We start from the raw sequence: 24,866 nt of genomic DNA, 5'->3' as shown, positions 1-24,866 counted from the left end.
CAGAACAGGATTGGGAGAATGTCATATGGTCAGATGAAACCAAAATATAACTTTTTGGTAAAAACTCAACTAGTCGTGTTTGGCGGAGAAAGAATGCTGAGTTGCATCCAAAGAACACCATACCTACAGTGAAGCATGGGGGTGGAAACATCATGCTTTGGGGCTGTTTTTCTGTCAAGGGACAAGGACGTCTGATCCGTATGACGGAAAGAATGAATGGGGCCATGTATCGTGAGATTTTGAGTGAAAACCTCCTTCCATCAGCAAGGGCACTGAAGATGAAATGTGGCTGGGTCTTTCAGCATGACAATGACCCCAAACACACCGCCCGGGCAACGAAGGAGTGGCTTCGTAAGAAGCATTTCAAGGTCCTGGAGTGGCCTAGCCAGTCTCCAGATCTCAACCCCATAGAAAATCTTTGGAGGGAGTTGAAAGTCCGTGTGGCCCAACAACATCACTGCTCTAGAGGAGATCTGCATGGAGGAATGGGCCAAAATACCAGCAGCAGTGTGTGAAAACCTTGTAAAGACTTACAGAAAACGTTTGACCTCTGTCATTGCCAACAAAGGGCATGTAACAAAGTATTGCGATGACATTTTGTTATTGACCAAATACTTATTTTCCACCATAATTTGCAAATAAATTCTTTAAAAATCAGACAATGTGATTTTCTAGATTTTTTTTTTTCATTTTGTCTCTCATAGCTGAGGTATACTTATGATGAAAATTACAGGCCTCTCTCATCTTTTTAAGTGGGAGAACTTGCACAATTGGTGGCTGACTAAATACTTTTTTGCCCCACTGTATATGCATGTATATTTACATGGTCTAATAAATGAAAGAGGAAAAGATCAGCCCTTACTCCCTCTTACTCACTCACTCTGCTTCGTCAGCCATTAGGACCACAGAGGATTTCCCTTCATTTATCCCGTCAGACCCCCCCCATCAGATCAATCAGACCTGCAGGGAGGCAGACACCAGGAGGGGAGGGGGGAGGAAGAGAGGACGGGGGAGGGAAGCAGGAGGGCGGAGACGAAGAAGAGAGAGTATGCGAAGGGGAGGAGTAGGAGATTTAGGCTGGAGGAGGGAGAGGGGAGGGGAAGAGGAGGAAACGAGGAAGAGGAGGGAGGATGAGATGAGAAAGAGGAGCGAGAGAGGCAGGAGGGGGGAGAACAATGAAGAGAGGAAGATGGAAAGAGGGTAAGGAGGGAGGGGACGAAGAGCAGAGGGAGGAGGAGCAGGGGAGGGTAAGAAAGAGCATAATAAGCTGGAAGGGGAGAGGAAGAGGAGGAGGTGGAGGAAGGGAAAAGGGGAGGAGGAGGAGATGGAACAGGGGAGGAGTTGGGAGGAGGTGCAGACGGAGATGGGAAACATCACAGAAGTTAAAATGAATCAAAGTCTGCTCCAGCTGGCCAACACTGGAGCCCCCCCCTACACACACACACACACACACACACACATCTGTGAGTTTTTAAACGAGATAAACTGCGGGCCAGACATTCCTTCTCCCAGGAAATTGCTGAATAATTAGCGTCAACCTGTCAGCACACACACACACACACACGTGGACACTCTCTATCATACCTTCGTTTGGAGGACGCATTTATATTTTTTTATTACGAAGAGGCATAACTAATGACAGAGGTGGAAGGTATAAACCACGACAATAAACGGCAGCACACAGATTTGTTGATGTGCTTTGGTATACTCTAGCACGGCCGTTGACGATGTTGACCTTTATTCACAACAGACTTCCATTAACACTTAACCTCACCGCATGTGAAGGGCTTGTTGACACATTGCATGACAGCCTTTGTGCATTTTCTTTGTGCGTGTGTGTGAGTGACTGAGTGTCACCGGAGTTGAACGGGAAGCATTAATTAATAAAGCACGCTGAGTGCACTACAATGCAAATGTCGGAACGTTAATGCGATCTGTCCCTCTCTGCCTTTCCATCTGTGTAAGGGGGACCAGGAAAAAAAGCAATCCGCCATCTTTGACGCGTTTAAAAACACTAAACGCTCAGGGAAGCCTGTTCAGACCGGCGCTATAGGAGAGGGGGGGGGGGGGCAGTCTATGTATAGTCAGGGTTGGACATTTCACTCTGTTTCACTCGAGTCGTTTAGCCGCAGAGTCTGTCGCGCCCACACACAGCGTCGCTTTGAGACGCCTCTGCAGTCGAGTCAGTCGAGGGGGAGGATTCGCAGGTAGCACATACATTTGACTCGAATGCCTTGTACCAGTCCCCTCCAACATCCATGCCTTCCCTGTGTGGGCCCAGAGTAGGACTCGCTGTGCGCTAGACGTTACCCACGATGCCTGCTTAACGGCATAGTTCACAGGGTTGGGTCCTTAAAGGGGAGCATGTATACATTGTGTTCTCAGCTCTCGTACATTCTGTGCGGTGGAGGTGCTGCTGCGTATGAGTCACAGCCAAAAGCGTACAGTTCCCCGACGTTCATAGTTCGTCTCTTGGTGTCTTTGAGCGAAATGCTTTACCCCTAGCTGCCTGTTAATTCACTGCATTTTATTCGGTTAAAAGTATCTAAAGGAGAAGATACAATGGACATCTGTCTGTGTCTATCTATCTATCTATATATACTCTATATAGTTTCAGACTTGTATGGGAATTTATCCCCATTCATCCCACCATTTTTTGGCCATGTATCCTACTACTTGCCTCAAGCAGGAATCTCGACACCAGTGAGAGGCTCACTGTGTTCAGGCTCTGTCCGATCCCCTGTTCCCTCTCTGGAACAAGGCCTTTGGTTAACCAAGTAGAGAGGTCTCTCCAGAGCAACATGCACTTTCACACACTTTCAGCAGGTAGAACACACGATTCAGGCAGCGCTTGTAAAACGACGATTGAAACCTAATTTGAAGTGAATCATTTAAGCATCGAAGTTGAAAATGTTGACAATATTTAAATACAGTAAATCTCTTAAAGTCCTTGCAACTAGATATGTTATGCTAGTATTTATTCGTACTTCGTCGTACTTGTTATTTTTAAGGCTATTTTGAGGAGTTCCTGGCCCCCGATGCTGAATAATAAAAAAGTGCATTTCCCTACGCTACTTGCGTGCATCGTGACATTGTTTAAAAATGTATCGTGTTGGGTTTTATAGTGGCACACTTTAGGGGGAAGCATGGATCAAGTTGGGCTCTGGTGGTTTGGAGAGAGATACTTAAAAGAGCCAAATGACAGTGAAAATAGAACGGCTTTAGTGCCCACTGATGCTGAACAGATGCTGAAGACATTTTATACGCTATGTTGTTGGTAGACAAAAGATTGGTCTCCAAAGATTGTCCTTTCAATTTGTAGTTAATGAAACACGTTTTTTTTATGAATATGAATACGCTACATAATTAAGGCTGGATAAGAATTATACATCACTTTTTATGTGCAGAACAGTGAATTTACAGACTATCCGATTCTATTGTAAAGATCTTTGTTCTTTGGGGGTTTTCTTTCTTTCTTTCGCAGCGTTCGACCGCTACTTTCGAAGTCGCTCGCTGTCCAACAACCGGAGGAACGTGTGGTTCGCCGAATTTTGGGAGGAGAACTTCAACTGCAAGCTGGGTATGCACGGCAAGCGTCCGGGCAGCCCTAAGAAGTGTACCGGTAAGACCCCCCCCCCCCCCCTTTGTTTTGTACCCCATTTGGCTGCATATCGCTCCGAGAATAGGAGAATGTCTCTCTGGCCCCTAGCTGCTCATGTATTCTCTACCCGTACCTGCAACTTCCTGACTGGGGGTCTCGCGTCTGACCCCTCTCTCATGAAGTAGCTCCAGCAGAGCAGATGTTTCCACTGTTGGAGTGGAGGCACATCCTTCTGCATCCCAATGAATCTGAGCACCTTTTGTCTCTCTCTCTTGCTCTCTCTCTCTCTCTCTCTCTCTCTGTCTCTGTCTCTGTCTCTGTCTCTCTCTCTCTCTCTCTTGCTCTCTCGCTCTCTCTCTCTCTCTCTCTCTCTCGCTGTCTATCTTTCTCTCTCTCTCTCTCTCTCTCTCTCTTGCTCTCTCTCGCTCTCTCTCGCTCTCTCTCTCTCTCTCTCTCGCTGTCTATCTTTCTCTCTCTCTCTCTCTCTCTCTCTCTCTTTCTCTCTCTCTCTGTCTCTCTCTCTCGCCCTCTATCTTTCTGTCTCTCTCTTTCTCTTTCTATCGCCGTCCATTTTTCTCTCCCTGTCTCTCTCTCTCTCTCTCTCTCTCTGTCTCTGTCTCTCTCTCTGTCTCTGTCTCTGTCTCTCTCTCTCTCTCTCTCTTGCTCTCTCTCGCTCTCTCTCTCTCTCTCTGTCTCTCTCTCTCGCCCTCTATCTTTCTCTGTCTCTCTCTTTCTCTTTCTATCGCTGTCCATTTTTCTCTCCCTGTCTCTCTCTCTCTCTCTCTCTCTCTGTCTCTGTCTCTGTCTCTCTCTCTCTTGCTCTCTCTTGCTCTCTCTCGCTCTCTCTCTCTCTCTCTCGCTGTCTATCTTTCTCTCTCTCTCTCTCTCTCTCTTGCTCTCTCTCTCTCTCTCTCTCTCTCTCTCTCTCTCTCTCTCTCTCTCTCTCTCTGTCTATCTCTCTCGCCCTCTATCTTTCTGTCTCTCTCTTTCTCTTTCTATCGCTGCCCATTTTTCTCTCCCTGTCTCTCTCTGTATCTCTCTCTCTCTCTCTCTCTCTCCCCTCTTTGTCCTTCGGTTTCTGTGCCCAATTATTGTGCCCTGGCACTCGTTTCCTTTCCCTCCCCACACGGGGTTAGCAGCGGGGGGGAGGGAGGTCACATGATGAGGGCGACCCATGTCGAGGATCTCTGCTCCAGAAATCCCATAATGCTACAGCCGGACTTCTGAGAGAGGGTGTGAGGGGTGGAACGGCGGGGGGGGGGGGGGGGGGGGAGGAGGCTATGAGGGGTGGAGGGGTGAAGGGGTGAAGGGGTGGAGGGGTGAAGGGGTGGAGGGACGCAGGCTTTCCTGTTTCGTTAGCGAGACATTCGTCCGAGAGTGACAAGATGGAGGTCTCGGAGGACAGTTTTAACTAATGTATTTCTGCAGTGATTTTAACCTTAACAGACACTTTGTCTAAGATGTTGGTGTCCGGAGAGGACGTTCGAGCTTTTCTAGCATGGCGGTTTAATTTTCTTCGGGATGGCACATTTTAATTAGACCCCCGATACGGGAGATAGGGGCGACCGGACCCCCTCGGAACCATCGCTTATGTCAACCGGCCCCGTTAACTCTAAAGTGGAAGTGTCGTTTGGTTTCACGTTTGAATTTTCAACTTGTAGTCATTTTCTTGTTGAAAGCTAGGAGCCACGACAGCACGGTCGACAGAGACACACACTTTTCTGCAGAGCTATTGCAGTCCCGTCCAGGCGATGGTCAGCCATGTCACGTTAAGCAGTGGTTCTACCGTCCGTTTTTTTCAGGGTCGCAACCAACGCACGCTCGTACAGATCCCCGCCCCCGGGAACATGACCCGTTTGAAGCCAGTTGGGGCTGGTCTGCCATCACATTTTTGACGTTTATCCAAAGTGTGATTCGTGGGACAAATGTCACGTGATGCTAGGCTCCGCCTGTTTTCCAACCAACACGAAAACATTCCCTTTTCTCCCATTTTCTTTCCTTACTTTAGCATTTATTTCTTTTTTCCATAGCACTACTTTTGTATTTTTATTGTATTGTAACATAGAGTATGCTGTGTCTTTCACTGCTGCTGTTCACGCAAAGTTATTTCCCCCCCGGGGGATAAATACAGTTGTTATATATCCATATCTATCTATCCATCTATTTCATTTCCTTAAAATGTCAACAAATCCTTTTTTTAAAGAGACACACACATCTTTCTTCCTCACACTTTGACTCCCCCCCCCCCCCCCCCCCCCCAGACATTCACAGTGACTTAAACAAAAAAGATGCAGAAGAAGTCTGCCACAATTTATACACAACTGCTGGATTTCACCAGAAAAGCACTTGAAGCGCTATAAGTGTAGGGGGGGACACACGCTGGCTTTACTTGCGAGCCTCCATGTGGGGAAGCAATGCTGTTTCCACTGCCCTGTGATGCCCTCCAGGTGTCAATAACAATAACACTAAGGATCAATGTTGGTACCTGCGGCTCTGTCTGTATGCTAACCGCTTTGGCAGGGATTTGGTGATAGCTTTGAAATGCAGGGGGCCGGATGTGGCAGATGTATATCTGTTGAATAGGATGGGAAGGACGCGATATTATTCCCTGGGAAATGAAAAAGAGAAATTTCGGGTGTTACAGCAGCCGGTGAGCTGATAGGAACAGTGCAAAACCAGATAATGGGAAAGGTATTCAATCTGCAGTAAAAAAAAAATGCGGGACCCTTAAATGTTTACAGGATATGGACACTGATATGTATTTGGAAATGAACCAGATATATCCTGTTCAAATCTACCGTGTGCATATCCTGCTCATATTCATATCCTTGAGTTCAAGTCTGTAAGATTTATAAGTGTAAGTACTGACATTATGAGGACAGGTTTTTAAGAGACAGGAGTCTCCACCTCATGGCCAACAAACAATTTCAAACAAGGCAATATTCTGGTCGCAGGATCAAACGTTGAAACCTTTTCGAGGGGATCTTCACTATTCTGCTCTCCTTTTATCATCTGACCTCCGATCAGACTTTTAGCAGACATAACCCTGTTTGTTTGTTTGTGTGTGTGTGTGTGTGTGTGTGTGTGTGTGTGTGTGTGTGTGTGTGTGCGTGTGTTTAACTTTCCTGCTTATGGTGGTATGATCTTTTGTGTTTTATAATCAAGCGGATGATTCGGTTTAAAGGGACTCCCATTGACTCCCATGCATGCATTTGTGTGTGTGTGCGTGTGTCTGTGTTTGTTAGTATATGTGTGTGTGTGTGCATGCGTGTGGGTTTGTGCATGCGTGCGTATGTAAGTGAGTGTGTGTGTGTGATAGAGCAGGTGTCCCGCAGTGCCACGTCAAAGTCCATTAGTACCGAGTACCAGGGGTTGGCGACCCTGGCATCATCAGCACAACGGCCAATCAGTGGCCTGCTGTTCCAAGGTCACCATGGTGATTCAGGGGAAGGGGGAGTCAGCTAAGGGTCTTTAGTATAAAACATAAACAGTCTGAAATGGAGCGGGAGAAACAGTAATGCAGAGGTACACCATAGCGCATACGATCAGGGAGTACGAGAATCACCCGGCACCATATCTCACCTTTTATTAGCAAAACAAAACACCATTACGTGTAATTTACAAGACGTTTCCGAAGTATATTGCCCAAATAAAACTTGTTTGTTGTGTTTTCCGTCAGCCACCCCCCCCCCCCCCCCCCAGTGCCTCTGTGTGAATGAGATGTATCACACATAACATCACAGTATGCTTTACAATCTGTTTATTTTATCATAAAAATGAAAAGTGGGGAGATGGTGGAGGAATAGAACCCTCTGCCAAATATTCTTGGCAGACGTTCCCCGCGTGGCAGCATACCTGCTCTTAAATTGGATTCGATTTTGTACTCGTGTCGTAGGCATGGATTGTATTGTTGTATCGATTTGTAGGTTATTGTCGTTAACATCAGCCGGCTAGTGCTGCCAAGACCCGTTACTTAAACGGACACACACACAGCTTGGGTTGGGCAAGCTGTAGATCAACATAGCATAACATTAGCATGCGCTAATGCCATACATATCGGGTTACGCTTAACATATTTAAATAATCCATATATCATATTTACGGGTTGGACAGTTGGGAAAAAAGAACATGCATGAACACATTTTGAACTGATTGGTTCAATTTTAATGATATAAAATCCAACTAGATTCATGCCTACGAGATTCAGACACAGATGTGAAGCAAGGGAGTATAACTACGTAGTGACTTTTTTTTAAACCATCTCTCACAGAATATTGTATCGTACAATGTAAATGTAGGTGTCTCGATGCTAAATCGAGAGTTTCCCATATAGATGAGAAGAAGAGATGAATTTTGATTAAAACCTCCACTGCTGGGTATATCAGCAAAAACTGTAATGTTTGCTGAAAGACCAAAGACCAGAGCTTCTTCATAAAATATTACTGTGGTTTTCCCATACCGCCTGCCACAAACCATTGAGCGATCCCAACAGACATCTCACCACATAGCCCTAACAAGTTCATCATGTTTGTTCTTCAATAATTCAACTGAGCATCATGTAGTGTTAAATGGTTTTGTTCCATCGTGATACATCCCCAATCGATGAGAGCCAGGTTAGAAGCCTCAAATGCATTTTAGTAGTTTACTTATGCAACAAGAGGCAGTATAGGCCGGCCAAATGGGATTCAAACCCAGTACGTCTGCAGTCAAATCCGTCATCCAGGAGCAAGATACCCTAAAACCCAGGGGCGTGCACAGGAATTCTGAGGGGCAGTTGCTCTGACCTGACAAAGGGCACCCCCACCCAAACCGCATAAGTCTTGTGCGTTTCGGCCGACCTTCCAGACAGAGCCGGCGAATCCGGTGTTCGAAACCGCATTCGTGTGGACGCCTGAAACGCAAACGATGACGTCATTAGCCGGGGGATGTCAGAGTTGCGTTGAATTTTTTATTTATTATTTTATTTGTATTATTTTTGTAGCTTTAAATAAAGCCCCTTGATAAATGTAATTGCTAACTGTACATTAAAAAGTATTTCTGCTCAATTTAAAAGGTTGAATCTCCTCGTAACTGAATGTTTGTATACAGTGTGCAGGCTGTATGCGCCCAGGCTTGATGCGCTCCACTTTTTTCTGTGGAGAACCAGCGCCTTAAATACTTACAACAGCGTTTCTACAGCTCGATGCGGTTTTGCAATGACTCCATCTTTACGGAGATATTCCTGAACCGCATAAAACGAAACCGGATCGTTTTTCGCCCGTTTCGGCTCCGTGTGGACGGGGCCTAGACAGGCATATCATGCAGGCTCACGTGCCGGTCGCGTGCAGCGCTGCAGCTACAGAGTTTGCCCTCCCCCTACTGACTTTCACTCTCGGTGCCCTAATGGAAGGTAATGAGGCTACGTTTACTTCATGAAATGTTTCGAGGGGCGATTTGTTTTTATCTACATGAAATTCTGCATCCATTGTACGATTTTAAAAATATATTTATTTTTTCCTTGGAAGGGCTACGTGAGACGAGGAGGGCATATGGGCAGTTGCCCAGGCAACCTGAGCAACCCCCCGTGCAGGTCTCTGCTAAAACCCCTAAAATTCGGCTTGAAGCACTCTAAATCTAAGCATCTGCCAAATGATTAAGTAGCAGTCATAGTGCATCGTGTTGCATATCGAATCATTGAAAGTCGGCAGTAAATTGTAAACTGAAGGAGATCTTATCGTGAGACTACACTATAAACTTCCTTAGAGACTGGCAGTAATTGCGAATCCCTTACTACAGAAACAGCCCTTTTGGCCACAGGTGTGCCCAGGATAAGATCACGCTGTGTCCATTGAGGCGTCGCATTCACCACCTGTTTCACACCGTCCCGCTGCTAGTATTATTTCAGCGTGAAACCAGCTCAAGCGCAGCGCACACAGACTCTATAGTAGGATCTCTTTCTCTCTATTTCTACCCCTCTCTCTTTCTTTTTCTCCATTTCTTCCTCTTGTTCTCGCTCCCCGCTTCTCTATTTTGCTTGCCATATCGGTTATCTATACAAAACACCAACGAGCACGCACACACACAAGTACGCACACTCACACGCACACACATGCATGCTATGAATGCACTGTATGTGTGTGTTTCTAGACTACTGAACATATGCCTCTAGATTAAAGTTCTAGATGGGAATTAATTATAATTAAATCCAAACACATCAATGGGCAGTGAAAAAAGGTGTTTACTTTCCTTGGGTCTGAAGTTAGAAAATCTTCCTACCACCAACGAAAACGAAAAATGCTGATGCCCTTTTATCCAACAAAAAATAAATAAGCGTCTTTGGCATGGCATGCTACCTTTTTGAATGGCAAATGCACTACCTGCTTTGGCAGCCTAATCATGAATACGATATCGTTCTGTTTGGCAGGCGGCCATCTTGTCAAGGCAGCCTTTACCTAGCTAAACTCCTTTACTTTCATTTTAATTGGCAAACAGAAGCGGGACTGCCAGACACGCTAGACACTCCACGTCAATACGGTTTGCTGCTCGCTCTCTATATGATTAAATTCCATCTTCCCAGCCTTGTTCTTTTAGTGGTTGAACTCATATTTACAAATGGATGTCACTTTGAAAGCAGTCTGGTCAAAGACACCACTTCATACAATAATAGTCACATTTAGGTTCCTTATGAACTGGTCAAGGTGCAGTACCCTGGAACGGATTTAGATACTTAGGCTTGAGTCGCCCACTCCCATGTCACTTGAGTCCAAAGGGTTCCAGTGCTGGAACTGTCTACTCGATAAGGTGACTAATGAAAAGGTAATCATAGGGACATTACACCTATTTGTTAGATTGCACAAACCATTTGTACAATTAAAACTATCAAGTGCATTTTGTGGATTTCAATTTGGGTATTTACCCTGTTTTTCTGGCATTTACCAGTCAATTTGTTGTGCGTTTGTAAATGCGGCATTCATTTCTTAAAGTTCATGTTTTACTTGTTTCATATTATTCATGATTTTAATCAAATGCTACGCACCCTTGGCTTGAAGTCAATAAACCTTTTCAAAACCACTTGGTGCAAGCAACATTCATAATTTGACTATATACGGTTATAGCTAGACAAAATTCACTTGCCGATAAATGCTTTCTGTGACAAAGATGACTATGTGAAAATCCCATTCATGGCAGAATATTTGAATCTTTCACAATTCAAGTACTTAAACAAACTGGCGCAGATTGTGAACTGACCATAGTAATATAAAGAACACTTGCTGACGTAACCATACCATCATTTCTATTAATTATTATGATTAACTCTTGCACTATATCAATCCACTTCCTGTTTACAGTTTTAGTTTACAATGACAAACGGGATCAATCCAAAACAACTGGGCTCCTCTGTTTCAGGACGTTTCTTCACGCATGGTTGATGGTGTGCGTCGGCTACAAATGCTACCGTTGCAGCGACGGTGCGTCCCTGCGTAAAGCGACACCGCAGTTCCAAAATATTAATTAGATCCCAATTTGCTTCACGCATCGGCTAATCTTCACGCACACATGACCAGGAAAAACACACACACACACACACATACACACACACACATACAATTTAAGCTGTTACGCTGCTAATGAAGTCAACAGGGAAAAAGGCATATTAGCTGGAAAAATCCAAGGCAGGCAGTGAAGAGAGAATTCCCCGTGCCCTTGCGAGGGTCCATGCACCATCTGCCAAGGCTACTAATTGACACCCATGCTTCATCGGGCCCTCCTTTTCCTCCTCCTCTTTCGGGTTCTCCCTACTCACCGTTTAATTGGTGCATTAAAGGAAGAGAGAAAGAGAGAGGAATAGAAAGAGGGAGAGAGTGACAGTGAAGGAAGACGGAAAGCCAACATTTCTAAGTACAACTTCAGATAAAGACAGAGACTGATGGATTAAGATAGCGAGAGACAGGGAGTGAGAGAGAAAGATGGAGCGAGAGAGAGAGAAGAGAGGAATAGAAAGAGTTGGAAAGAGAGATAAAGGGTTGATAAGCGCAGGGATGGAAAGAAGGCCTTCATTAATAGGGAGCAAGAGCGATATAAATAATACGTTATTTACATGAAGAAGCCTATTAATTGCCATAAAAATAGACCCAGAAAAACAACAACAAAAACAAAAAGTGAGTACAATAACTTAATAAAACTACAAACTAATTAAACTAACCGAGAGAGAGAGGGACATAGGGAGAGAGAGGTCCAGCACCACCAGTGAAAGGAGATGGAGAGAATGTGATAGACAGAGGCCGAGAGACAGAGGACGATAAACAAAGCCTGTATCACCGGTGTGCTGGTGACCAGAGAACGCGGGCGTCACCGGTAGCGTGGAAGGACACCCGCGTGGCTAAGGGGCGTGCGGTGCCAGCAGACGGATGGTCTCTGAGGACACCTCACTATACCTCCCCTGTGGAGAAACCGCTCCTGCTGAGAAGCTGCTCTCGTTGAGGAGCTTCTCCTTTTCGAGGAGACACAACTCAGCGCGCTGTTCGGTCCCTCCGCCAATACACTTTTAATCTCCCGCTGGGGGTCAACACTGTCTAGCCGCTGTCGTAGAGCCGGGATGGTGTGTGTGTGCGTCTGAGAGAGTCAAAGGGGAAGAATGATGGAGTTTGAAAATAATGGATGAGGAGTGAGAGCAATAAACAACGCTGAACATGAGACCCGCAGCATAGACATTTAATAAAAGAGGTGTGTGAGTGTGGCCGTGTGTACTTGTCTGTGTGTGTGTCTGTGTGTGTCTGTGTGTGTGTGCGTTCTGCTGTGTTTTTGTGTATGTGTGTGTGTGTGTTTGTCTGTTTGTGTGTTTGAGTGTTTCTGAGTGGGTGTGTGTGTGTGTGTGTGTGTGGGTGTGTTCTGCTGAGTGTGTGTGTGTGTGTGTGTGTGTGTGTGTGTGTGTGTGTGTGTGTGTGTGTGTGTGTGTGTTGGTGCGTGAACTGGCCTTCTTTGTTTCCCATATGTGGGAGTGAACTGGTGACTACATCCGGCAGCGCCATCACTGAGACTTGAGTGGGCCATCTGTCACTGTTTACCCAGACAAACACACACACCCCCCCCACACACACACACATACAGTAATCAATCTTGAGCAGGATCCTTGGATACACTGCTCACTGTGGTCCTGTCATGTGACCCTCGTGGCTGTGCTGACATAGTCGCACACCGCCACACACTGGCATGTAGCAATGCACACACACGCACACACATATACATGAGCAATGTGCATGCGTGCACGCACACAAACACAAACACACTAAGCTGAACACTCACACACACACACACACACACACACACACACACACACACACACACACACACACACACACACACACACATATAAACTCTAAACTGAACCAACACACACACACACACACACACACACACACACACACACACACACACACACACACACACACACACAGACACACAGACACACAAACACACAAACACACAAACACTCCAACACTAACACTTATACTGATTTATTGTAAACATATATGTATTTTTAAATGTACCAATAAAAAAGTTTGACATACACACACACACATGAGCTACCTTGTGGGGACCGTGTGTGTATGGTGCAATGGTGTCATACCTGATTTGACAGAGAAGGCCATGAGGAGGAGGAGGAGGAGGAAAGCAATCATCTACCGTTCGGTGCCTCAGTGCCGCCGGAGGTCGCCGTGTTGCTAGGTTACAATCTTATAGAAAACTAAGTCTAAGAATTAAAATAAATAAATTTTGTGCAATTTTCTCTTGACATAATAACACATGAGGGTGTCTCAATAGTTTGACAATACTAACGATTTTGGTCGACTAATGTGTACCCATGTCTACGTTGGCCTGAATGAACTAAAGTTCATCGTCAAAGCCCTCGACTAACTCAAACCCTTGGAACAACTCGATCACAAAGTTGTTATTATAAAGTATGTGCGAGATGCGTCCAATTATTTTTTTCAGGAATGTACACCTTGAGATGGTTCCTTCTTCTGTACCCTTTTCAGAAATGGAAACACTCCTTCTTAGATATCTATTATTGATTATTGACATACACTCAATAATTGCACATTATTTGTCATTGCCGTATTGTTTCTAGTGTGGGATCAGTAAAGTCTTCGCTGATGTTGTGCTTGAAGGGTGTGTATTCATGGACACACGTGCGTCCTCAAAGCATTGAGTAGACAGATAGCTGCCCTGCAGGGTAGTGAAGCAGGGGATCAGGACGCCTGACTCCCAGCCCAAAGCTACTTGGTTTTGATATCCAGTCGCGTTTGATACCCACTTCCAAGCCCCTTTGAGTCGGTTTCCAAGCCCCCCTACCTGCTCGTTAGGGCCGCTACGGTGTGTTGATAACTCATTATGCACTTGCATACTCATTACTACATTTAGATGAAAACGTCTCCTCAATGACTAAATGATGATTGGTAAACACCGCTACACACACACTCACACACACACGTGACATAATTACACAAGAACAAATGACACAGAGACTGAAACTAGTGTTAAAATATTGTCACAGACAGACAGACAGACAGACAGACACCGACATGATTTCCGGCTCCCCTGAGCTCTCACGGTGACCTGCACAGACTAGAATTAGAGGCCCGATCGGGATTTTTTGATTCCCCCATATTGATTATTGATTCCTGTCCTGCTAAGTTACAACTCCGGCTCCCTTACAAGCAGCCTCCGACATGGTCGATGGAGGCATGTGGGTTTATGTGTATGCGTGCTTGTGCGTGCGTATGTCTATGTGTATGTGTGCGAGTGCGTGTGTGTCTGTGTGATGCTATACACGTACTTTAGTTTCCACATTCTTAACGTCAATGCATCTAATTTGCCTTTTGGATTCAGTCGAGAAATTACTATTAATATCCAGGAAAACCAAAAGACGAGAAAAAACATTAGAGGAAATCTAGTATTTTTGTGTTTTCTTCTTTCGAAAAGGTTCTGTGAATGCTGAAAAGCCTCAAATTGAATTTGCTTGTCTAAGTGATCTTTAATTGAGGAGCTTGTCCAAGCTATTAGCCCATCTGTCACCCATGCTAATATCAATCATGCTCCTTGTAGCGGCGGCTACGCTAACTCCCCAGTGACAGCCATCAGGGCACTTAGCTATCCACTGGTCATGCTAGCATTAGCTTCAGCTCAGTGCGTCTGCTGTTTGTGTTGCTGTTGTTCACCTTAGTCCAGTTGTCTGCTAGAACTTTTATCCCCTGCTATAAAGCGGGCTAAGCTCCAGAGGCTACGGAGATTATAATGGTCTCAGTGCTATTAGCTTGTAGCTAAACCCGGCTTGGCACATAATGCTGACACAGCAAAAAAAAACTCCACTCCTGGGACCAAATGTTTAGTTTGTGAGTGCAAGCAATAGAATATATCAGTTTTCCCCCATTAACCTCTTGATGGCCAAGATCCTCAAATTTGGATGAGATCCAATAGAAAAATAAGATGTTGGCGTAAAATAAATAAGGGCAAGAATAAATAAACTAAACGTGTTCTACTTAAACATTCTACAAGTCTTTATTGTGTATTAAGCAGATTTCTGTCCATAACCGCTAACGGCGACAGACACTTACATTAAGAGTCTGGTCACGGCGGTGCCCAACCCAATCAGTACGCTTCCATAATCAACCCCCGAAGAGGAGAGGGAAGGGAATGACCTGGAATCAGATGTTTACATTAGTGGCCTCTTTGCAGAAACGACTGCATTTTAACGTTTCTTTTTCGTGTTGGATGTCACGTGTGTTTACGCGACATCGTTCCTCCGTACCTCTGAGTTTGTTTTCGGTTTCCGGAAACTAACAGACGAGTGAGGCGTGGGAGAATTGAATTTGCAACGGCCGACTGGAAAATGAAACGGATCATGTGCATGTGTGTCTGTGCGGTTGTGTGAGAGCATGTGTGGGTGTGTCTCGGGAGACGGACAGGATGCACATTTTGACACAAACCCAATCTGTTCGCTTTGTCTCTTCCTGGTTCACCTTGTCTTGCATCACATCAATCTCCCTCTCTCTCTGGCTCTCCATCTGTCAGTCTCTCTCTCTCTCTCTCTCTCTTTCACTCTTTCTCCTTCTCTCTCTATCTCTATCTGCCTCCCTCTTTCTGCCTCTCTCCCTCTCTCTCTATGTCTGTCTCTGTCTCCCTTTCCCATTCCCTCTCCTCCTCTCCCTCTCTCACTCCTTCTCTCTCTCTCTCCTACTCTCTCTCTCTCTCCTTCTCTCTCTCTCTCTCTCTCTCTCTCTCACTCTCTCTCTCTCTCTCTTGATAATCCCTTTAAACTTTGCGTCGCTCTCCTCCTCTCCCTCTCTCACTCCTCTCTCTCTCTCTCTCTCCTACTCTCTCTCTCTCTCTCTCTCTCTCCTACTCTCTCTCTCTCTCTCCTACTCTCTCTCTCTCTCTCTCTTGATAAACCCTTGAAACTTTGCGTCTCTCTCCTGCTCTCCCTCTCTTCGTTTCTTCCAGTCCCAGGTGAACTGTCAAATTATCGCTCGCTGCTCTTATGTCGTGCGAATGCGCCGCTTTTCTAGTTAGCAGTCATTTAAAAAGCATTTCTCCCCCTCTCTCCTGATACCCCACACAGCACTCACACACCAGGGCACACACACACACACACACACACATGCACGCACACCCGCGCACTGCAGCAGAATGGTAACCAAATGTGTCCAAATGGGAATTGTGTTGTGTCATTTTCGCTGATGGCTAAAAGGGCATTAAGCTGTGTTTCAGATTTAGGGACAAACCAATTGTGTCTGAACGACAGCCACTCAGATTCATGTGTGGAGACAGAAATACACATAAAGGCCTAATTAATGAATGGCTGTTCCTTTATTGTGGCTCAAATAGCACACAAATATACAGAACACATATCAAAACAACCCCACACCAAACGCACACACACAGACACACACACACACACACAAACATATCCAAACACCCCCAAATGCACACACACATCTAAACACACCCATGCACGCATGTCCACACACACACACACACACACACACACACACCTCCAAACAGCCCCATGCACACACACACACACACACACATCCAAACACCCCCCATGCACCCACGAACGCTCGCACGCGCACAAACACACAACTACACACACAGCCTCCAAAACAAGAAACAATACACAGGCCCGAAACACACAGAGACACACCAGCACCCGAAACACGCTTTCGCACGAGCAATTACCAGCGGTTACGGGTGCTGATGCAAGTCAGCGTAAGAGTGGCCCGGCAGGCTCCCAAACAGCCATCACGTGGCGGCAGTCGTAACAGCCATTCACACGTCTGAAGGTGGGGGATTGCGTTTTTCTTGCAATATCTTGATTAACGATGCATCATGTCAACAGCGCTCCCGGGGAATGTCGCGACTGAACCCTGACACGCGCGGCTCCGTTGACTGCAGAGTTGTACTCCCCTGTCAGAGTGGACCTTAGGATTGTTTTGTTTGCCAAGGGAACTGGAGGAACGGCTGAACGAGTGCACAAGAGTGAAAGACCGTCGCTATTGATTGGATTGTGTAGGAAGTGCACACGCACACCAGACACATGCGCGCATATGCATGCGGGCATGCATATGCATACGCTCCATACTCTGGACTAACACTGTAGTCACTGTGTGAGTCTGAAATGATTTCTAACTACATGTGGGATGGAAACCACCCCAGGGCCTAGTATACTGGCTAGTCTCTGACCTGTCCAGCATTTGGAGTCTGCCTTAAAAGAGTACAGTACGGTTTGTGGGTTTTTTTAAATCACATCGCAACGATCAACCCTCAGTTTTGGAAGCATAGGAATTTTATAACATCGGAATGTTATTGTGTTGGTAGAAGTGTTTTTTTTCATTGTTTAGCAACGAACCTTGAGATGATTTGATGGAAGACATTGTTGTGTTTGAAACTGCCAGGGCGTTTCTCATGCGCGACAAAGTTTTCAAAAGCTTAGGTAATAGCGTATTTATGTCTATACGAATTTGAGTCCCCCCAACATGGCAGCGTTTCAACAACAAAACATCCCATGATGCATTCTGCTGCACAAGCCCATATATAGATGGTATGTCGGCGGCTCCTTGTTTCTCTGTATCGTACGCTCTCAGCAAAAAGCGGAGCGCCACAGCGTCTATACATATATAATGGAGCAAGTACGTGACCCCATGTGGAGGACTCGCAGATGAACCGCCAGGCTCTGTGTCTCTCAACATCTTTGCACAGCATGATAAAAGCACAGAGTCAATCACACTGCTGGACACACTTTTTTGGAAAAGTAAGGGTCTACACAAAAGCACAGAATAAATCGGAGTAAAAAGTGTGTGTGTGTGTGTGTGTGTGTGTTTACTCATTTTTTATATTTATCAGAACCTGTCCCAGAAGACACTATATACAAGGTCTGAAATATACCTGAGACAGTTCACTTTACTTTAGACTCACGTGCTTTACTTCGCTTCATTTAAATTTTATATGCAGGCATATTTTATAGCATTATGTCGTTGGTAAGATGCATATTTTATCTACTACTACTACTTTTTATGTTTATGTTATGTTATTTTTGGTTTATATTGCAGGCTGGTTTTATTCTATTCTACCTACTTTGATGTTCGGTGTTTTTAGCCGAAGCTGAGCAACTTTAACAAATTACTTTCTTCGGGTTCTATTAAGTCATCACCATGGGTCTCTGTATCTGTGTGAATCCAAATTGGCAAAGAATTTCAACTTTCTACCCAGAACGCTCATTTTCTTCTTTCACCTGCTCGCATACCTAACATTGGGAGTGGCGGCACTTTAAAACACCTATCAAATTCAAGTCACGTCGTTAGCAATTAGCTTATCAGCAATGCTGCGATTTCGGTTCCAGTCCGTAACATTAGGCAACGCAAGTCACGTTTCCGTTGAAGGGTCAAACGTTGCGCTCTCACTTTCAGTTTCACTTTGGGTCCTTGTTGACCCCACGTGTAAACCTCCTCCTCCAGAGGTCCCCTTAGCTCCCGGTTGTCTCCTATAATTTTCTCCCTGCTAACAAGCCAGTGTGTTAGTGTGTGTGTGTGATGGCTAATTAGCATTGCGTGCAGCTGCTGTCCCTATGACACTGCCTCTTACACCATGCCGCCACTGTTTATCACCACTGTTGGCCCAGAAACACTGTGTATTGTCTGAGGACCGTGCTCCTTTTCCAGTACACACACACGCACATGCAAGTGCACAAACCAAAAGATTCACCCCCAGACACACACATGCAGTTAAGTGCACGTGCACACACACAAGTACACACACACACACACACACACACACACACACACACACACAAACACCCCCCACACACAGACACCCACACACGTATGCATGCACGCCTGTGAATACACACACACTGACATCTACAAAACTAGACACACATTAAAAATAGGAGACGAGGGGTGAAAGAGGCTGAGGGCTGGCTGACGGAGGGTGGAGTGACTGAGGATGGGAGGTGTGATAAAGGGGGAAGTGAGAGGCAGACAGGTACGCGAACAAGACATGAAATAGGGACTCGGCCCATTATAAAAGATTGGGTTTTATGACGCAGGAGGAAGCCATTAGGTTTTTGAAATCGTAAAATGTGACCCGAGACCTGATTATTCCAGTCAGCGATACACACTTGTTTCATTCACTGCTATTGATAACAGCTAACAGCTAGGCACCCATAGCTAACTGTTTGAGATATAAAGTATTAAATCATAAGGATGTCTTATATTAAGTAACTTAAACAGTATGTATGTTCCAGTAAGATTGCTGCACAATTTTTCTGTGCAATGAGAACAAAAGGAATTATATTAAAATATATTCTATCATAGCACTTTTGTATTTCTACATGTGAATGGGTAAATGGAACAATCAACTATGAATGTACAATTATGCAACGACTTGGTCTTTATACCTCATCACGGGGCATTGATTGTACGAAATTGCCTTCTTCTTGATTTCCGTCCGAAAGGTCTGAAACGTCAAACTGGTAGCTACGAGTGCTAGCGCTAAAGCTGAACCACATGTGAACCTTATTTCTCCACCACAGAATATGTGTCACAAGGGGGGTGTTTACGGGTCAGGACACGGTCAACTCTTTGTCGTTGGCTGCACATAGATACGGCTTTAACATGTGATAACGGAGTGTTATGCAGGCTGAATTATGAGTGGTAAAAGCATGAACGCTAGCTAGCCTAGCCCCAGGGTGACTCGTGTTAACCATAACACATAGAGGCCTTTCAAAGGGTTAACCGGCTGCTAGAGTGACAACTGACCACTGTTGCTGTTTGATTACTTTTACTGTGTGGTTTATTATTCCCGTTCTTGTTGTATTCCCTGCTTCTCTCCGCCGTGCTCACAGCTCACTTCATTATATTGCTAAAATGCGGATGAATAAAAGAAGATAATACACATAGCTCTGTTTTTTAAATGTTGCCATTTTGTTCCTCGCTTGTCCTTCCCCTCTTGTCCTCCTATTCGACCACTTTTATTCCAGTTGATGTTTTTCTTTGCTTCAAGGGGAAGTGGCGAAACTGTGTTTCTTTTGATGACAATTTCTTCCGGAGAAAGAGTTCTGCGGTAACGTCTGCATTTTCTAACTGACTTTCTTTTCAAACAGACCAACAGTGCGGAGCGAGCTCACTTAGCGTAGCGTTGCATTGGGGGCTCCAGGGTTGGGGGCGTGTGTCGTCCAGTGTGGGCCTGTCAAGCCTGGGATGGTGATAAAGTCCCGGGGAGCCTGCCTCGACACTGATGGGTGTCGATGTCAGCGGTGGCAGCAGCTAATTTAAAGTCAATTAACGGTGACATTATGCTCTAGGAGGCGTTGTACTATATCTACCGAGCGCACGCCACAAACGCTAATTACATTAGCATCAGCCCCATACCCTGGTCTTTACCCCCCCATATCTCGCCTCTCTCTCTCTCTCTCTCTCTCTCTCTCTCTCTCTCTCTCTCTCTCTCTCTCTCTCTCTCTCTCTCTCTCTCTCTCTCTCTCTCTCTCTCTCTCTCTCTGAATCAATTATCTCTCAACCACTCTGCTGTCCACAACCGCATAAATCTGTCTGAATGGACTTATTGGTGGGAGGGTGTATCGTAAATGATCTTAAGAGTTTTTTTAAATAAGTGATTATCTCATTCCCATCATGCCTTTATTGCCATATGTCTCCTCCCTCTGTCTCACTCCCTCTCTCTCTCCCTCCCTTTCCCGCTGTCCCGATCTACCTCCCTCCGTCTCCCTTCCCTCCCCCCTCCCTCTCCCACTTTCCCAAATTTAAAAACAAGTAACCAACCATGCAAACAAGTACATTGGAACTAAGAAGTTAATAGTCATTAATAAATGATTAATGATTATTATTGACAATTGAAAATATGTACACACGACAAACCTAAAAAGGACTATCAAATCATATACTATCACCCAATCTATCCTAATCTATTGTAATATAATATAATGCAACCTAATATTTTATAATCAAATCAAACCTTATTTGCTGTAATCAAATCTTATCTACTCGAATATATCCTAATCTGTTATCATCTATTAAAACCTAATGCATCATAATGTAACGTCATCCAATTTTACATAATGTAATAATCTGTTTTCATCTTATCCAACCTGATCTGGTCCACTATAATTTTATCTCATTTCATTTAATCAATATATCCTCATGTGTTATCATCTAATACAACCTAATAGTCACAATGTTAATCCAACCTTGTCTGTTCCACTATGTTCAAATTTCTTTATTAGGAATAGCCCCTTGAGTTGAACCCATCTAGGTTTCAAGGGGGTCCTTAGCAATATAAAGTACAATAACAACATATTAAGAACATATTTCTTAATAACGCCAAAAAAACAAACAAAGAAACAAAAACATCACACACAAACACACACATACGCACGCACACACACTTGCATAATTAAAGGTTAACATTAAACCTGCATCCTTTTTCATAAGGGAAGAGGTAAATACATGGGGAGGTGATAGGATGGCTGAAAACAGACGGATCTGAGACCCGTATCACAGTGTGTGGTTAAAGACACATAACCGAACACAATCTCATTGCTCCAAACCAGACCGTGGTTGACCACACCCTAACCTAACCTCTCTCCCCCCCCCCCCCCAGGCCTGGAGAAGGTGGGGCGGGACTCCAGCTACGAGCAGGAGGGCAAGGTGCAGTTCGTCATAGACGCTGTGTACGCCATGGCGCACGCCCTGCACCGCATGCACCGCCAGCGTTGCCACGGAAACCCCGGCTTCTGCCAGGACATGGCCGACAACATCGACGGCAAGGAGCTGCTCAGCCACATACGGGCCGTCAGCTTCAACGGTGAGTCTCTCCGCGGGCGGTGGAGTCGGGGGAGGCCGAGCTTTTCTTTTGAGGAGAGCGTCGGCCGAATGAGACGAGGGTAAGCGTTTGTCGTGGATGCAGATCACGGGGGTATCTTATGGTGAAAAAACGTTTTGGAGTGTTTTACAGATGAAGTTATGAGGTACATGTAGAAAGTCGTATTCAGATCAAATATCTAAAGGAAGTTTAATTTCACACTTCATCTGCCCCCGCCCCCCCCCACCCCATAGTCAATTGTCCTGTTATTGTGTGTGCTTTTATTGTTTATTATGTTTGTGTATTTTTTGTGTCTTTTGTTGAACAATCTTTTATGGGAGTTAGGAATGACATCAACACACTGACACACACACACACACACATATAAACATCCACACACACGCTTACGCACACACACCTCAGTCCGGGGTTCCATCCATGTTCTCATCCATCCATTGTTATCTCCTTCTTTCTCCCCAGTCTCCTCCAGCTCCAACAGAAGAGCTGAGGCTTCAGCCCTACCAGGTTGATCAAACAAATCAAACTAAATAAACGCACAAACAATAACATGCAAACAGGGGCCTGTTCCAGAAAGCCTGATTTATGAAACTCCAGAATAAAGTAAAAATGAATTGAAATCCATCATTTTCCGTTCCAGAAACAAAGATTGGCGACAATCCCGGGACCATGACATATTTATACTCCTTTATACTTAATATTCATAGACCCCGTTGCAGATTAGTTTTGTTCCAAAGATTTTAAAGTTGGCCTTCTTTCACACTCTTACTTCCCCGAAAATATCACCAAATTATTTCACAGGATCAGAAATAAATACCTCTTTGAATGTCCAAACACAAAACTCTTTGTAAAAAGTTTTAGGAATTTCTACTTAACTTCCATTCCTCCATTCCTTCGTTTTTTACCAAAATAAGAAGTAGCACCAATCACATCATGCAAACATTATACATCGTCACGACGACCACGTGACCAGCTGTTCAGTTCGCTGCTCGTGGTTTGATGATGACACCTTTCACGTCGCACTATTCTCATTTGACCCAACAAGAGTTTTGAATAAAACCACATCTCTAAAATGTCTTTAATCCAAAATGCTTTGGATTTGGGCTAACGCAATTAATCTCCGATCTCCGACTGTGGGTTGCTATCTAGACCGATAAGCATAACTGGCTTTCTGGATCAGGACCCTGCATGTTGTATTAACGCCCAGCGTGGGGCGGGGGCGCGGGCGGTATGGTAGTGGGGGGCGGAGGGTGGCTCCCAGGCTAATTTCCCTGCGTCCTGTTCATTAGCAAACGGACACAAGTGTGAGTAGCGACGCAAAACCTGGCTGGAGTGTAGCGTCAAGTTATACTCCAAATTATACTTCCGTTGTGAATAGCCAGCGTACACAGTGGGTCTCTACATCACCTGCGTGGCGCACAAAAGACATTCCGGTTGGCTAGCCTGATCGCTCAAAACAATTGCGACAAATCAGGTTAGCCCACTTCGGCATTCCCCTATATCTTCCGATATATTTCTGATGGACTGATGAACTATAACTTTTGGTGGTTTTCATAGAGGAAACATCATCTCCACATTATTATGTTCTTTTACAGATCACCTAAAGACTACTTAGGTCATTGTAACAAAAGTCGCTAAATGAGGTGATTTTCAGGGACTTTTGGTGGACTTAACGCTAAAAACGGTGTAGAGGCCCACACTGTAACTTCGGCGGCTATTTAACGCATAATTTGGCTTTGGAAGTCGGAACTGCCTGAAAACAAGAAAAAAGTGGGGGATTAAAAACACGAAAATGTATAAATTAATAAAAATTGCATTTTCAGTTGCTGCCGATCGATTGGATCCATGTTGGAAAGGGTTTTCCCTCCATTTTATTTTATATATATACCCTGTTGCGCTTGAGTCTAATTTGGACGTCTGATACTGCACACTTTTAATTTGGCGAAATCCAGTAATTTGGTGAAGCGCTCGAGGGCCGAATATGGATTACGCATCTAACACATGTTGTCTCCGTGACTTATTGTTGACTGCAGATTTAAAATTACTAAATATTTCTGTTCATCCTCAATGCGTCACACTTTGAACTTGTTTTCATTCCATTCCACGTCTCGCTAACGGGGCTACGTTTTAACGAGTTAACGTTATTTTCCGCCCTCTCTCTCTCTCTCTCTCTCTCTCTCTCCTCTACTTCACATCAATCTGCTCACTTTGCTCATTCCTCCTGTTATTCCTGTTTCCAGAGATGACACTACCTGCTTCTTTCAGAACACTTTGTGTTCATTTCCTGCCTTTGTTTATCGAGTATAAGCGCTTTTGGGAGCGAAGAGAAAACTGTTTTCTTTTGGAGCTACGTGTGCATGATTCTAGAGACCTCATGTAGCTTCGTTCTTCTAGTTCTCACTGTGCATGGCATGCGATTGTTGCTCTAGAAAGTGCCTCATGCCAATGTTCTTGTGTTCTTAACCCATTCTTCCCTAGCTTTGGTGTGAACAGAACTATGATGTTATAGTTCGGTGTGTGCTTGTGCGTGCGTGTGTGTGTGTGTCCGTGTGTTTGGGTGAAGCACAAGCCATTTTTAGCTGTTTTGACCTTGCCCTTGTGATCGCAGTAACTTTCCAGAAATGATTGGCTACCCCCTGACACAGAGTGCTAGGTCACTGTGTGTGTGTGTATGTGTGTGTGTGTGTGTGTATGTGTTTGTATTTGTGTGTGTGTGTGTGTTCCTTTTTAACTATCAAAGGAATTCCCAACTTATGTAAACCCCTGTACAATTGAAAAATATATCCAGGACAGGAGTGCTGATTGAAACTTTGATTTTGATTTTTTTTAAATTTATTTCTGCATTTGTTTCCTTTAATTCAGGAATTACTATCGGTGTTTGGGTTTCCTGTTCTCA

At 44.8% G+C, this 24,866-nt stretch overlaps 1 protein-coding gene across 1 annotated transcript in view; it reads left to right on the top strand.

Moving 5' to 3' along the window:
- Positions 1 to 24,866, top strand: part of grm8a (glutamate receptor, metabotropic 8a) — a gene marked incomplete at both ends in the record, with an annotated part of 184,358 nt that overhangs the window by 154,241 nt on the left and 5,251 nt on the right. Inside the window, 3 exons of the mRNA XM_079755956.1 lie at positions 3,485 to 3,622; positions 21,752 to 21,955; positions 24,449 to 24,453. Coding sequence (XP_079612082.1) covers positions 3,485 to 3,622; positions 21,752 to 21,955; positions 24,449 to 24,453 — 347 coding nt within the window. The remainder of the gene's footprint in view (positions 1 to 3,484; positions 3,623 to 21,751; positions 21,956 to 24,448; positions 24,454 to 24,866) is intronic.

The sequence above is a fragment of the Pollachius pollachius genome, assembly GCF_949987615.1.
Source record: "Pollachius pollachius genome assembly, chromosome: 18".
Classification (NCBI taxonomy): Eukaryota; Metazoa; Chordata; class Actinopteri; order Gadiformes; family Gadidae; genus Pollachius; species Pollachius pollachius.
Note: the sequence above shows the minus strand (reverse complement) of the source record. Positions and strands in the feature narration are given on the sequence as shown.